This window comes from Bradysia coprophila, unplaced genomic scaffold (genome assembly GCF_014529535.1).
Source record: "Bradysia coprophila strain Holo2 unplaced genomic scaffold, BU_Bcop_v1 contig_476, whole genome shotgun sequence".
Classification (NCBI taxonomy): Eukaryota; Metazoa; Arthropoda; class Insecta; order Diptera; family Sciaridae; genus Bradysia; species Bradysia coprophila.
Window position 1 is genome coordinate 1064637 of NW_023503727.1, and position 15439 is coordinate 1080075.

Here is a 15439-nt window from a genome sequence, read left to right on the forward strand (position 1 = left end):
AGTTATCCGGTATCAGCATATGCTAAATCCAAAGCACCTAGCAGGGTAATAGAGGTTTTCACACGTCAAATAGAGTAGTATTTTGATACCAATAATACCATTAGTAGCTTTAATGGTGGCTGCTAATGGTATTATTGGTATCAAAATACTACTCTATTTGACGTGTAAAAACCTCTATTATCCTGCTAGGTGCTTTGGCTAAATCAGTAGCTATTGCATTTCCGTTGTGATAGGCAATCTCGTGTAATTGGTTTAACTCCTATTGTTTAATCTTATTGGAATAGTTTCTTTTCCATGGAAATCGTGTTTAGTGGCTGTTTATGCGCTTTTGCACAGCCCTGCTTCTAGCATGAACATAGAAAATATTCGGAGCTTGATGAAATCACAGTAGGCACTGCGTTTCTGTTGTACAGATAGATGACTTGCTTTCGTTTTATGAGTTAAAACATACTATACAAACAATCCTAAGCGGTAGCTCTTATCACTAAAGCCTCCAAATTTGACACTTGTCAATTGAGTGTTCATGCTAGTAGCAGTGCTGTGGCTTTTGCAATAACCAGAACGTGAAGTCACTGGACGACAGAATGTTCAGAATGTATCTCATACAAATCTCAACCACGACAGGAATCTGTGAACCGTATAGATGTCCCATATTGACCTATCGAATTGTTGTATGAAATTTCTGAACTGTTGGGCTGTTTTCAGTTGCATGCAGCTCTCGAGTGTAGTTTTTAACTTATCCAATCCGGAATTTTCACTGATAGTCTCGACTAATTCTTTTCAGAATATTCCAAACCAACCCAGCTATCAATCGTGGAACACTGAAACGAGGCAACGATTCGAACATTCAATGGTTTTATGTGCTTTTGGGTCTTATGGGGTTCGGATACATGCATAAGAGATGAAATATCGTCACTTTAACATTTCAACTTCTATTTCATGCATCCAGACCACGTAAGACCCTATTTGTCCCAAAAGCACATAAATATACCTATCAAATGATACCCCATACGACCATGTACGTTTTTTGAACCTTGAGTCTCTATTCGGCTCAATAGTACATGTGATTACCTTTCTTATGACACCCCACACGGCCCTGTACGGCTCGTGTAACTGGAGAAATTTTTGTAAGAAAAGTGCAGGTTTTCGGTTTTTGATCATTGGCCAGAGACAGAAGCTTCGAAGATCCAAAAATAATCAATGTTTTTAACCCTTCTGTGAAACGGAATTTTTCTACATTAGACCTACCGATGTGAAACGCGCTGCAATAATCAATTCAATGAGTTAAAAGCGACTGTAGAAACAGATTTTTTCTTCTTCCAGAACTGTCATTTTTTTGGATTTTTTTCCAAAACTCTGATTTTCTGGGAAGTTTTTCTAAAATTCCCATTTTGCACATTAAATACAACGTCTAGGTTAATACAAAATATTCCGACTTGCAACAGTTTTTATTTGCACCATATTCAAATTTTGCGCCTTAAAATGTCAGAAATGTCAAACATTAATCATGTCAAATGAAAGGAGTGTCAAAAGTTTGCGATGCATTAAATGTTTGAATGGGACTCTCGACCTATTCGGTTGGTTTTTATCAATTTTTCGTTTAAAGTATCATTGTTTGTGTTAAAATGGGTGACGTTTTAAAGAATTTACGCATCAGATCGCAAAAACGCAAAAAATTGCTAGCTCAGACTGTAAGTGGCATCGTAGATTGAGAATCAAAATTTCTAACCTAAAAGACACGGACTGTTGTTTACACTCTCCAAACATTCTCCATTTCTGTAGTTAGGAGTTTCCAAAGTTGAGGATCTCAAACATGTTCTGGGGACAGCTGAAGATGTCCAATCAACGAAAACACAACGCGACGACGATGAACCCACATCTTCTACGAAAAAATTCCAATCCGAAAGTATGTTCTACCGAGACTCTTCGACATTTCTAAAGGTAAGTTGAACGTTGACACGCTTCCAACCGCAATGATATACAGCGTCCTCTCGATTAGGGTACACAATCATCCAATCCGCATAATGACTACTGTCAACATTTCGTTGATACCGGACAAAGACCGCAAAACTTCATTCGCGATGTGGGTCTGGCCGATCGCTTCGAGGAGTATCCAAAACTGCGCGAGTTAATCCGACTAAAAGATGAATTGATCGAACAGACAGCAACGCCACCAATGTATCTGCAGGCTGACTTGAAAACGCTCGATTTAAAGTCGCTCGGCACGAAATTCGATGTCATTCTCATCGAACCACCATTGGAAGAATATGCTCGTGCAGGCGCTGGTGTGGCTGTTTCCAGCTCAACCAGAACATTCTGGTCCTGGGACGAGATCCTATCGTTGGACATTGGTGAGGTGGCAGCGCACAGAAGTTTTGTGTTTTTATGGTGCGGCAGTTCCGAAGGACTGGACATGGGACGGAATTGCTTAAGGAAATGGGGATTTCGTCGTTGCGAAGACATTTGTTGGATACGAACAAATATCGAGAATCCAGGACATTCCAAAATTTTGGAACCGAAAGCGGTGTTCCAACGAACAAAGGAACATTGTTTGATGGGAATTAAGGGAACGGTTCGTCGTTCGACCGATTTTGATTTCATCCATGCCAATGTGGATATTGACCTAATCATATCGGAGGAGGAGCAACTGGGAAGCTTCGAAAAGCCCATCGAACTGTTCCACATCATCGAACATTTCTGTTTGGGCCGTCGTCGGTTGCACATTTTCGGTCGGGACACTAGTATACGTCCTGGTTGGCTAACCGTTGGACCCGAATTGACGAATTCCAATTTTAATGGCGAATTGTATGCGAGCGCTTTCGCTGATAATACGACTACCGGTTGTACGGACAGGATAGAAGCGTTGCGTCCGAAAAGTCCACCAACTAATGGAAAGATGATGAGGGGACGAGGACGTGGCGGCTACGTTCGTGGACGCGGAAGAGGTAGATAGGAAGCGTGACGAAATTGTCGTGTAAGTTAAATTATAAAAAAAAAATATTTTGAATTAAATTTTGTAGGAACTTTAGGAGCTTTGTATTTTGTACAATTCTGAAAAATAGATAAAACGAAACCAACCGCAAGATGTCGAAATTTAAGACAAACAAAATTTGTTTTTGATTTATCTGACTTCATAATTTTGACTTCAATTGAAGTAGTTGCCTAGTTGTTCTTTGGTTCTTTCCCTGTACCGACTCCATTTAAACGATCGCACCAAGTCATCAAATATCAGTTGGGAATACGGAATCGTTGCGTTGTAAAATATTCGAGTTCTTTGAGTTGGGATTTTTAATGGGAATACGGAAAGCGTCGGATTTAATGATCTTACCCTTGTCATAGTTTCGGACACTCTGGGATCTTTGCAGTAACCAAAATCGTGGAAATTCCAAACATTGAACAACATTTCTTGTCACTACTGTTCAATCCGTAATTACTTCATTAGCCAGCGCTCGAGGTAGTGATTTCTATGAAAACCTTTTTGACCTGAATATAAGTGAGTCGAAGGTAAGTTTCAATTAAAAGACGAAAGGAAAGAATTTCTTGTATCACCGCCACGTCAATGTCATTTGCTTCCTTATCAAAGTGTTTTTATGGTCAATGGTTTTTTAATCAGATAAATGTTTTGTCATTTTCCCTTTCTTTCAGCCAATCAGTTGCTCAATGGTCATTCCTAAGTTCGATCTGTAAAGTCTTGATAAATTCCAAAGTTCGATTTGTAGAGAATGACTCACTAACACTCGATCTACAAAGAGAGAAGTCCACCCCCATCTACACCCATTTTCAATCAACGAAGAATGCAATTCATTATGTCGATATTTGTAATCATGTCTGACAGGGCTTATTATTGGGAATTTTTTAAGAATTCTTTAAGAATTTTTAAGAATTTTTGAGAATTTTAGGAATTTTTAAAGAATTTTTCAGAATTTTTAAGAACTTTTAGGAATTTTTCAGAATTTTAGGAATTTTTAGGAATTTTTAAAGAATTTTTTAAGATTTTTTTTTTTTTTGCTGCAAACAAAATTCATGCAATTCATTTGCTAATTACGGTTATAAAATCGAACAATTCAAAATTTAATTTTATCGGATGAAGTTGTGTCTGATACGACCATTAATTTATGTGAAGACTCTTAGGTGGGCAAGGTCGCTTGACTGAAGACTGAATAAGTTTTCCAATAATTGCAGTCCCAGTTTTCTTACCATTTTTAAATAAGCTGGTGTTTTTAAGAACACAAAATTAAAGACAGATGAAAAAGCGATACAAGAATGGTCTATTTGCTACATCATTAATTGTGTTTCTCTTTTATTTCCACTGGCCGTTTAGAAAACTCAAAATTAATTTAATTTTCTGAAGAAACAAAGAGAGCTGTGAGTTGAAGGTTCAGAATGATATCAGAATGTATCACCTTACATGTGAACTTCATTAAATGAGTCCATAACCACCTTATGTGATATTGGATATTGGACTGGATAAACTTTATTTCCGTTAAAATTGGAAACAAAAAAACTGCCTCAAAAATCTTTCGAGTAAGTCGACTTACTCACATATTTGACATCGTAAAGAATACAAGCCAGATAGTGTTGGAAAATATACCAAGTTTCCGGCGCATCGGCGCATGTAGATAAGATTCATTCATTAATTCATTTCACTCAGAAAAGTTCATTTGTATAACCGACCACTGTAGAACATCTAAATTGTGATATCACTTGCTGTTTGAATATCGTAGAATAAAGTACTTATAATTTGAGAAAAACTGTATTTGCGCTAACATTGGTAGCAGAGCGTGGTTGTGAAAGTTCAAGTCTTTTTTGAAAATTAAAACCGAATTAAAACAGTCGCGAGTAAATTGTTTGCCGAAATAATTCGTAACTAAAGTACACGAATATCAATTTCCCGGAAACGAGCATTGTAGAGCTGAAGCATATAACGGCAATTGGCAATATACATGGTGGATTGGTTTCGTATGCATTTTGGCTCAAAAATTGGCTTGAATCGCACCTCATTTCACTGGGCGAATTTATCAAAAGATAAGTACAAATATTCATTACAAAGCTAAACTTCCAAAGCAACAAATGATGGTCAAACATGTGAATTAAACTTTACAAGTGTATGAACAGGCACTTGCTCAAGCGTTTTTGAAGAGAAATTTATATTCAAAGCTATACTTATGATATGATTTAAAGGAAAAGAGGACAAAATTGGAGTGCAATAAAGACATATAAAGTAGCGGTAGCATCGAATGAGTGAATAATTAGACGCGTTGTTTGTTCGGTACATGTGCTTAAGACGATAGAACATTGAAAACGCGCAGAGTGGCACAAGCATATGAACGAATCTATGCGAACGATTTAGAGATTCATACATCGAACGATACGAAGTAATGTGTGCGATCGGTTAGGTCATTGAACTTATAGTCCGGTTGCATTTCGCATATTGTAGTATAATTACCGGTTGGTTGTGAACATTTAATTAATCGAACGAAATTTTGCGAACTGTTTATCAACCTGATATTTTCTAACGTTTGATTAAGATAAATGATTGTGTGAATTCTGCCACGGACTAGACATTTTCGGTCGGCATATCAGGTGGTGTAACACGCTGGAGGTTTACCGCTAATCGGACACGTGTACCGGAAGTATTAGATCTCGCTTTACTGGTCGATTGAATAAAGTTTTTCTGTACGAAATCGGAATTTGACTGTCCTTATCTAAATCTGATTTGATTGCGTTTTCTTTTCTTCGTTAATTGCCGGTAAAAAGAGGGTGCAACATGGCTGACTTCAAAAGGCAAGCCTCTATTCAAAGTCAGTTCAACAGATACGTTGGATATTGTAAGAAAATTGACCCTAACGCTACGATACATGACCTTAAAACTAGATTAGACTCCATAATTGAGTTGTATGATGAATTTAAGGCGCTGCAAAGAGAAATTGAAGCAAAATGTGGTGATGATCGAATCGAAGTTGAGTATGTACATCGCGGGCAAATAGAGGACTACTATCATCTTTGTGTTGCAAAATTGAAAGAAGCCATTGAGAGTAAAGCTACGTTACGTGATCAGCGCATACAGCAGAATGATCAAGGTCATCAACAAAATTTAGTTGAATCGGAAATAAAGTTACCTCGTTTAAATATTCCTCAGTTCTATGGCGACTACAAAGAGTGGCCAGCGTTTAAGGATCTTTATATTTCGATGATTCATGAAAACAAAAAGCTCAAGGACGTGCAAAAGTTCCATTATTTAAAGGACAACGTGTTTGGGGAAGCCGAACAACTCATCAAATCTTTGCACATGACTGGCAATAATTATGCTGAGGCGTGGAGACTTATTACGAATCGTTTCGAGCACAAAAGATTTATAGTCGATGCACATCTACAGACGTTTTTTAGTCAGGAAGCAATTCTATGTGAGGATGCTGGTGCGATAAAAAATTTGATCGACAAATCAAATGAATCCATTCGGTCGCTAAAAGTACTGGGTCTGCCGGTGAATCAATGGGATGCTATACTGGTATATATTGTGGCATCGAAGCTAGATGAAGAAACACACAAGCAATGGGAGCTCACGTTAAAGAAAGATGAATTACCTACGTTCCAGGCACTAAGCGAATTTCTTGAAAATCGTTGGCAATCATTAGAAATGATAAGCAGCTCAAAATCAAAAAGTATCAACGAAATTCATCATGCAGCAGCGTATCGAAATCAAAGCAAGAACAAAAATGTTCAACAAGCAAGTCAATCAACTCAACCTAAAGCAAATTTTTGTAATTTTTGCAACAAGCAAGGACACATGATCGGATTGTGTACTGAGTTTATCAGCCTCAGTCATGATAGTAAAGTAAATGTAATTAAATCGAAAAAGCTTTGTTTTAATTGTCTGAGACCGAACCACAACACTTCTGAGTGTAAAAATCCAAGCAGATGTCAACAATGTAGCAAGAAGCATCATACTCTCATCCACAAAGCATACTCAACACCAAGCTCAAGCATGCAATCAAGTCAGCAATATCAGGCAAATATACAACAATCGAATGCTCCACAAGCGAATGCTCATCATGCGAGCCAAAGCAATCAGTTTAATCGAGACATCAATTCGAACACTATCGCAACATCTAGAACGGCACTACTAGCAACAGCAATAGTTAACGTGGAAACAACTGACGGAAAAGTGATTATTGCTAGAGCACTCATCGATGAAGGATCTAATGGCTCTCTCATCAAATTGCAATTGGCAAGGCAATTAGGTATTCTGCAGGCACCACAGAATATACCAATCAAGGGAGTAGGAGGAATGATAGTACAAGAAAGCACGTCGGTTGTAAGGTTCATAGTCTCTTCACGCGTCGACACGAAGTTTAAAGTTGAAGTAGAAGCATTCACAATAAAGAATGTCTCGGCAGATCTACCTTCAACGCAAATTCAACGCAAAGATTGGCCACATTTGAATGGACTCAAGCTAGCCGATGAATTCTACGATAAATCGTCGTCAATTGACATTCTGTTAGGAATTGAAGTGTACGAAGAAATTATACTGGATGGAATCATTCGGAAAATCGACAATTCACCTACTGCTATGAATTCAAGACTTGGATGGTTGATGTTTGGCAAAGTGAAAGTAGAAGATGTCGTGCCGCAGATTAATAGCTTACACACCGTTATACACAACGAAAACTTGAACGATATTTTAAAATCATTCTGGGAAATGGAAGAGGTACCGCAACAACGGAAATACACAGTAAAGGAACAACAAGCAGAAAGTAATTATCAGAGCAATGTACAACGGCTACAGGATGGAAGGTATCAAGTTAGTCTACCATTTGATCCAGACAAATCGAATGAGAATTTGGGCGACTCGAGAGTTGCTGCACTTCAATGCTTATTTAGGATGGAAAAACGGTTTTCGACAAATCAATTGCTAAAGGAGCGATATCACGAATATATTCAAAACTTGTTAAACTCTGGGCATTTGGAAATAGTACCAAGCAATCGGATGAACATCTCAACGAACGAAAAATTCTATTTGCCACACCATGCAGTTATGAAGGAATCAAGTCTAACAACCAAACTGAGAGTTGTCTTCAATGCATCGAAAAAGTCAACGAATGGAATATCGCTGAATGACAAATTGTTAGTGGGACCGAAAACACAGGATGACCTGTACGATATATTAATACGATGGAGAACGCACTACGTCACATTCATAGCAGACATAGAGAAGATGTTTAGACAAATTAAACTGGCACCACATCAACGGGATTACCAAAGAATTCTATGGAGATTCTCACCAAATGAACCAATTCTGGAATACCGTATTACAACAGTAATTGATGGTACAGCATCGGCTTCGTTTCTAGCAACTCGAACACTAAATCAATTAGCAACAGACGAAGAACCGAATTATCCTCTAGCAGCTCAAGTCACAAGAAGGGATTTCTATATGGATGATGTTTCGTCAGGCAGTCATGATGTACAGTCAGCGATTAAACTACAAAACGAATTAATTGCAATGCTGAAAGGAGGTGGTTTTCTTCTAAGAAAATGGTATTCGAATAAACGAGAAATTTTAGAGAACGTACCCATTGAAAATCGTCACGACGCAGAAGCTATAGTGGAACTAGTTGATACAAGCATTAAAACTCTAGGAGTATATTGGAACCAGAAAACTGATTGTTTTCAATTCAAGGTTACATTGAGCAAACTCAAGCCCACCGTCACTAAAAGAGAAGTTCTATCAGACATCGCGAAGCTTTTTGATCCAATTGGATGGTTATCACCATCGACAGTAATAGCAAAGATATTCATGCAATCTTTGTGGACTATTAAAGGCTTAGATTGGGATAATAATCTACCAAAGGACAAATATGATGAATGGATGTTATTCAGAAGTAATTTGGCATCTCTAGAACAAGTCAAGCTAGAAAGATGGCTCGGAACAAGCAAAACTTGTAAAGTGGAACTGTACGGCTTTTCCGATGCATCGATTAAAGCATACGCAGCAGTAGTTTACAGCAGAGTTGAATATGAAGATGGAACAGTAAAGGTCAGCATAATTAGTGGCAAAACGAAAGTAGCACCGATTAAAGTCATATCTACACCGAAATTGGAGCTATGTGGTTGTGTACTGTTAGCAAATCTAGTCAACAAAGTGAAGAAATCATTAAGTTTTGAAGATGTTGACACATACCTATACTCGGATTCAACAATTTGTCTTGCGTGGATCACGTCACATCCAAATCACTGGAACGTCTTCGTAGCGAATAGAATAACAGAAATTCAACAGCTATCGCAAGTAAAGTCATGGGGATTCGTCGACACTAACAATAATCCAGCTGATTGTGCAACAAGAGGAGTAGAACCACAAAATTTAAATGATCATGAATTGTGGTGGAAAGGACCAGGATGGATGATGAATGATAAAACTAACAGACCGAATCAACAAACTGGACATTACGAAACGGATGAGGAAAGGAAAAATGCTATTCATACAATGCATGTCAGAGTGCAGAATACTGATCTTCACATGAGCAATGTACTGAAGTCGTTTTCGAGCTTATCATCGTTACTAAAAACAACAGCATTTGTCTTAAGATGGTTGCCAAGTTATAAGGACAAACCAAAATCTAATACACCGAAAGCGAACGAATATCGAGCAGCATTAAAATCTTGGATTAAGTGTACACAAGCAGAATGTTTTGAGACTGAAATTGAATTGTGTTTGTTCGGGGATGAACTACCGCGAAAAAGCAAATTGTTGCCATTGAGACCCTTTCTTGATAGTGATGGTATTCTCAGAGTTGGGGGAAGGCTGTCAAATTCCGATTTACCGTTTGAGTCGAAGCATCCGATTATATTGCCTAAAAGACATCATCTTACGAAGTTGCTAATTGAGCAAGCACATGATCTCACATTGCATGGTGGTCCAAGTTTGATGTCAGCATTCCTCAACAAATTTTGGATTTTTGGACGGTCACAACAGATACGTAAAGTCGTCAGCAGTTGCATAAAATGTTATCCGTTCAATTGTAAACCACAACAACAAGTCATGGCAGATTTACCTAGAAATCGTGTAACTCCCAATCGAGTATTTTCACATTCCGGCGTAGACTTCGCTGGACCAGTAACAGTTAAGAATTTCATTGGAAGGTCTAGAGGGAAATACGCGAACATCGAAACAAAGTCATACATTGCGATTTTCGTATGTCTTGCAACAAAAGCTATCCACATCGAATTCGTCAGCGATATGACGTCTGTGAAATTCATCGAAGCGTTTAAACGATTTGTGGCTAGAAGGGGACAAGTCACTGATTTGTACAGCGATAACGGAACTAACTTTGTAGGAGCAGACAACATCCTACGAGAACACATGGCAGAACTAAACAAAGACCCAACGATTCAAAATTACTTTGCTAGACAAGGAACCACTTGGCATTTCAATCCGCCCGCAAGCCCTCACCATGGTGGTCTTTGGGAAGCTGGGGTGAAATCGATAAAATATCATCTGAAAAGAGTTGTCGGTGATTATACGTTCACCTTTGAAGAAATGTGTACCATTCTGTGTCAAATTGAAGCCTGTTTAAATTCTCGCCCATTATGTTCAATTAGCGACGATTTAAATGATTTGAACTATCTAACACCCGGTCATTTCATTTTAGGAGAGGCTCCAACCACTGTTCCCGAACCTTGCTTAATCGATGACAATATCAGTCGTCTCAAACGTTGGAAGTTGGTCCAAAGAATGTATCAGCAGTTTTGGAATTATTGGTCCAAAGATTACCTATCAAAGCTACAACAAAGACCGAAGTGGGAAGAACAACAACAAAACATAAAAGTTGGTCAACTCGCACTTTATCGTGAAGACAATTTACCACCCACGAAATGGCCGTTAGCAAAAATTATAGAAATTCATCCAGGCAACGATAATAATACTAGAGTAATCACGCTGAAGACATCGGGAGGTAAAACATTCAAACGCACGATCAATAAGGTCTCAATATTGCCAATAGAATAATTGTTGAATTAACGTAAAATTTAATTAAGTTGTTGGTATGCAGGTTTTAATGGCTCACAAGCAAATTAGATACCTTTTTCCTGCATTTTGTAAAAGTTTTTTTTTGTAATTAAGTGATTGAAAGGAAGATGAATACAATAAGAAATAAGTAGGAATCACATTCATATTGTTCGGATGTAAAAAAAAAAAAAAAAAAAGTTCAGAAATGTCGATTAGTTAGTCTAGCATGTGGAGTTGGATAAAAAAAAAAAAAAAAAAAAAAATTTTGGTGCACTATGGGGTTCGGGCTAGTCTAAACCGGGGTCGACTCGGCTAGTTGTTCAACATAGTGTATTCAAAAGTTAATTTTGCTAGGCAATCAAGTGGTTAAAGCATTTCAGCAATTAAATGCTTCAAGTGGGGGGAAATGTTGGAAAATATACCAAGTTTCCGGCGCATCGGCGCATGTAGATAAGATTCATTCATTAATTCATTTCACTCAGAAAAGTTCATTTGTATAACCGACCACTGTAGAACATCTAAATTGTAATATCACTTGCTGTTTGAATATCGTAGAATAAAGTACTTATAATTTGAGAAAAACTGTATTTGCGCTAACAGATAGCGAATAGGGCAAGTATGGTATTTTTGGAAAGGTGCGCTCTCAGACTATGAGATGTAGTAGCAACTGAAGCTTTTCCCATCAGTGGATGAGCTAGACATGACCAGAAAGCTTCCCGATGGTGAAAAAATTAGTGAAAGTTGTCCACATTCACAACTTTCCATACATTTCCATTAAAAAATCTGAGAAATGTGGGCACCCAGAAGAAAGTGTTTTAAGATTTTTTGAAAAAATTGAAAAACCCACTCTCAGTTTTTTGATATGTTAAATGGGATGTGCTAGCCTTCATTTTAAGCCAATAAAATGAAAAATCGGTTGGGGTGCTCATTGACAAAACCATAAAATTGGACTTTGATGCCTCACACTTACTCACAGCTACAACCTTTCGACCCGACGATACTTTTATTAGAATCGTCTGTCAATTCTCTACAAACTACCATTAGATAAACCATCGGGGTAAAATTTTCTGAAATAGTCATGATTTTGAAATTTTGAAATTTTCTTAGAGTCGCCCCGAGCCGGAGAGGTTGTTTAAAAAAAACATCTTCAACGAAATGATCACTTTGAAATTCCCTATCGATAGCACCATAAACGTCCGGAAACAAAAATGGTGTGTTCGATTCCAAAAAATTTTCACCATATACGAACCTAACCTCATGATTTCATTCTCCATCGATTAAAACCAAAATTTTGAAAATCAGTAGGTAAAGAATTACTTGAGTTATCGCGGTAACAAGTGTACGGATGTTTTCTGTATTTAACGTTTTAAGCCAATGTAGAACATTTTCAAAATATCATATTGAACTTGTCGTTACGGACATTTAAGGTTATTTTGCATAAACGAAAAATTTAATCATATTACAGTCGAAGAAATATAAGAAACTGGCAATACAATCCAATCAATGCTATTTATCCCACATTCATTACCAATGTTACGATATTTATGTATGTATATGTATTATAACTTGTAAATCGCACGTGGATTAAATAACATCGTTGAAAAAACCGAAATCTATTTTTCTTCGACTGTAAATGCAAAATATTTTTTAAGAATTTTGTAAGAATTTTAAAGAATTTTTAAGAATTTTTTAAGAATTTTTGAGAAATTTTAGAATTTTTTAAGAATTTTTAGAATTTTGAGAACTGAAATTCCCAATAATAAGCCCTGATGTCTGACTAATAGAATCTAGCAGATTGCAGACATTCTTTTTCTAAACTTTGCCAGGCTTATATGTAACTAGGTCCCATACATCTTGGGTGCATCAATTTGGGCTTTCATGCGTTTTAAGCAAATTTATCGAGAGAGGATTCGCTCAGTTCCGCTGTATATTTTATTTTTGTCGCTATACGGCACTTTTCATATTAAACGCAATGCAAAAGAATGAGAAACACATATCTTCCTTTAGACGTACAGCGTCTGACACACATACATATAGTTATGAAAATAAATTTTCTTTTTTACAAAAAAGTTAAAAATTCCAAATATTATCTCCTAAAACCCATTTAGGAGTTAGTTAGTTCGTTGCAAGTTTGTAAGTTGACACAGAGACTTGCGTCTCCTTCAGAGTTTGTTTTGGCTGATCTTAGATATTATGTAATAAAGCAACGCTCTTTAAGCATTAATGGTACTCTAAATACAGTACTGAAATGGAACAGTGTACCGAACAAATTTAGGCACTGTAAAAAAATCTGTCGATTCGAGTGACTCGAAGCACTTTTGCTTGAAGTGCGTTGACTAAAGTCTATTTACTCGAAGATGCCTAATAAAAGACTTATCAAAAACTAATTAACTACCAGTTGTTCATCAAGAAAACATTCTTTTGCACATTATAAACTTGTCTTACACGACCATATTAAATCCACCGAAGAACTGATGGCTCTTGGCGAAATCATTTTCTGTATATCTGAACGCTGATTAGGAACGTGCCTTTATATTTATAGAGCAAACGATCAAAAATATTTTAATTTAGCGTACAACGTCGTTGAGAATGGTTGTTCCTCCGTTATAAGTGATAAAATAAATTTGTGAAAATGTTAATTAAAGGTTCGGTCTTCGCCCTAATTATTCTTACTGTTAATGCAGGAATTCCATACGACCAAATTGAAATAAAAATAAGTGACGATGGAACGAGCACATTTGAAATTGAGATAAAAAACGCATTGACTACGACAAAGAATTTTTTTGCCAGCGATGAGGCTAAAATACTAGCACAAGTTGGGGCGAAAATTGTGGGCTTCATTCCTTACATAAACATAGTATCAGGCATTCTACCTGCATTGCAGAAAGTATTGGCATCCGAAAGTGATTGGAAGGAAATATTAGCGAAGGCCATACCTGATCAAACACAACGGGCGCTAGCTGAAAACGATATTCGTAATATAGAAGCTGCTATGCAAACTGTTAGCGGAAACATTGAATTCTTGAAAAATGGAGATGATTTCTCATCTGAAAGTAAAATTGCCATTGTCCATATCATCCACACTGAGCTTGACAAAATAGTCAATAAATTTACTGATGAGCGAGCAATCTTCAGGAGATATCCTTTGATTTCCGTTCCACCACTATTTCTTCTGTCGTCTTTCATCTCCGTGTTTGATCCCATCAAAAATGTTATTGTACCCGCGCTAGCACGTTTATCGCACACATCATGCAAATTGAGCGATACTTTGAAAGAATATCGATCGATCGCCATTCGTGGACGATTAGAGAAAGTTTCTGTCGTTGATCAATTGGGTACAGCATTCGAGATTCAGAACAATTTATTGGAATTATTGAATAGACCGTACAATGAGTACGGATATAACCAAACTAATTCTGGAGAAATAGCGTGTCAATCGAAGGGATGTAACTTTGATCCAAATTTCAAATATCGTCAGGGTTGCGTTCATGACAGTGTCGATGCAACCGAATACTATGCTGGGAATGCTGTTGTAATGTATGGATGTGTCGTAGGCTATTTAGAACTGGTCAGATATCGAACAGAACGTGCATTTATCGATCCAATGTATTTAGTGGGTCGAACTTGCAGTGAGGCTGTACGCAACCGACCACGAACCGTAACAGGTAAATTGAAATAAACATAAAGTCACGGTTGTGCCAATAAAACATCATCAATTGGTTGTATGCAGGAAACGGCTGGCTGACTCTTACAATCATTAGAGTTTCTGCACATCAGTTAATTGATGGTTCGAGCTGCGACACCTTTGATTTCTGTGATCCATACGTAAAGGTGTCCATTGAGGGTCACCACGTTTTTACCACTTCAAAGAAAAGTAATGCGCCGGAGGCGACCTTTTTTGAAACGTTTAAAACATCAAGGGTTCAGAAAACAGCAAAAATAACACTTGAAATGTGGGACGATGATTCCGGATTTCTGGGTTCGCCTGACGATTTGATGCTACGAGCAGACACAACCATTGGTGAATTGCTAACACAAGACGCTTTGAGACATGGCGAAAATACTATTTTCATAAGTACTCAGTGGAAGGACGAATATGAAAACTATTGAATTTGAAAATCATTGAAATAAATCTACAGCAAGTAGTTAGACTCCGCATCCTGTTTTATCAACGCACTAAAAACAGGCAAACCAAAAACAGAACAAGTTTTTTAACGGTCTTTAAAAAGCCTTTCATTTTCGTCCTCGCAGTGTACCCGAGTAAAAATACAAACGGACGCATTTTTGCTATTTGCCATCAGTGACTCTTGACTTTAAAAACTCTAAAAAATCTTACGACGTTCGAATTTAATATGATCAAACTGTAAAGACGATGTAGCTCAGTAATTTCTTCCTTTATTTTCGGCCAAATATTTCGCACATCAAATTGGCTAA

General features: G+C 37.3%; 3 protein-coding genes across 3 annotated transcripts; all 3 read left to right on the top strand.

Annotated features, from left to right (window-relative positions):
• The first annotated feature begins 1513 nt into the window (after positions 1 to 1513).
• On the top strand, positions 1514 to 3093 carry LOC119082615 (N6-adenosine-methyltransferase non-catalytic subunit). The gene is made up of 3 exons (XM_037192174.1): positions 1514 to 1691; positions 1783 to 1941; positions 2000 to 3093. The coding sequence occupies exons 1-3, from the start codon at positions 1626 to 1628 to the stop codon at positions 2951 to 2953; spliced, it is 1179 nt and encodes a 392-aa protein (XP_037048069.1). The 5' UTR covers positions 1514 to 1625; the 3' UTR covers positions 2954 to 3093.
• A 3892-nt stretch (positions 3094 to 6985) lies between these two features.
• On the top strand, positions 6986 to 10685 carry LOC119082532. Its single transcript, XM_037192044.1, has 3 exons — positions 6986 to 7754; positions 8034 to 10474; positions 10650 to 10685. The coding sequence occupies exons 1-3, from the start codon at positions 6986 to 6988 to the stop codon at positions 10683 to 10685; spliced, it is 3246 nt and encodes a 1081-aa protein (XP_037047939.1).
• A 2821-nt stretch (positions 10686 to 13506) lies between these two features.
• Positions 13507 to 15138, top strand: LOC119082620. Its single transcript, XM_037192181.1, has 2 exons — positions 13507 to 14670; positions 14736 to 15138. Exons 1-2 carry the CDS (start codon positions 13638 to 13640, stop codon positions 15113 to 15115), a joined length of 1413 nt encoding a protein of 470 aa, XP_037048076.1. The 5' UTR covers positions 13507 to 13637; the 3' UTR covers positions 15116 to 15138.
• Positions 15139 to 15439: the final 301 nt, after the last annotated feature.

Coding starts and splice junctions, on each gene's coding strand:
- LOC119082532 (XM_037192044.1), top strand. CDS start 6,986: ATGCAATCAAGTCAGCAATATCAGGCAAATATACAACAATCGAATGCT. Junction 7,755..8,033: donor AAAGGAACAACAAGCAGAAA/GTAATTATCAGA, acceptor CACACCATGCAG/TTATGAAGGAATCAAGTCTA. Junction 10,475..10,649: donor GTGGTCTTTGGGAAGCTGGG/GTGAAATCGATA, acceptor ATTTCATTTTAG/GAGAGGCTCCAACCACTGTT.
- LOC119082620 (XM_037192181.1), top strand. CDS start 13,638: ATGTTAATTAAAGGTTCGGTCTTCGCCCTAATTATTCTTACTGTTAAT. Junction 14,671..14,735: donor CCGACCACGAACCGTAACAG/GTAAATTGAAAT, acceptor GGTTGTATGCAG/GAAACGGCTGGCTGACTCTT.
- LOC119082615 (XM_037192174.1), top strand. CDS start 1,626: ATGGGTGACGTTTTAAAGAATTTACGCATCAGATCGCAAAAACGCAAA. Junction 1,692..1,782: donor AAAAATTGCTAGCTCAGACT/GTAAGTGGCATC, acceptor CCATTTCTGTAG/TTAGGAGTTTCCAAAGTTGA. Junction 1,942..1,999: donor ACTCTTCGACATTTCTAAAG/GTAAGTTGAACG, acceptor CCTCTCGATTAG/GGTACACAATCATCCAATCC.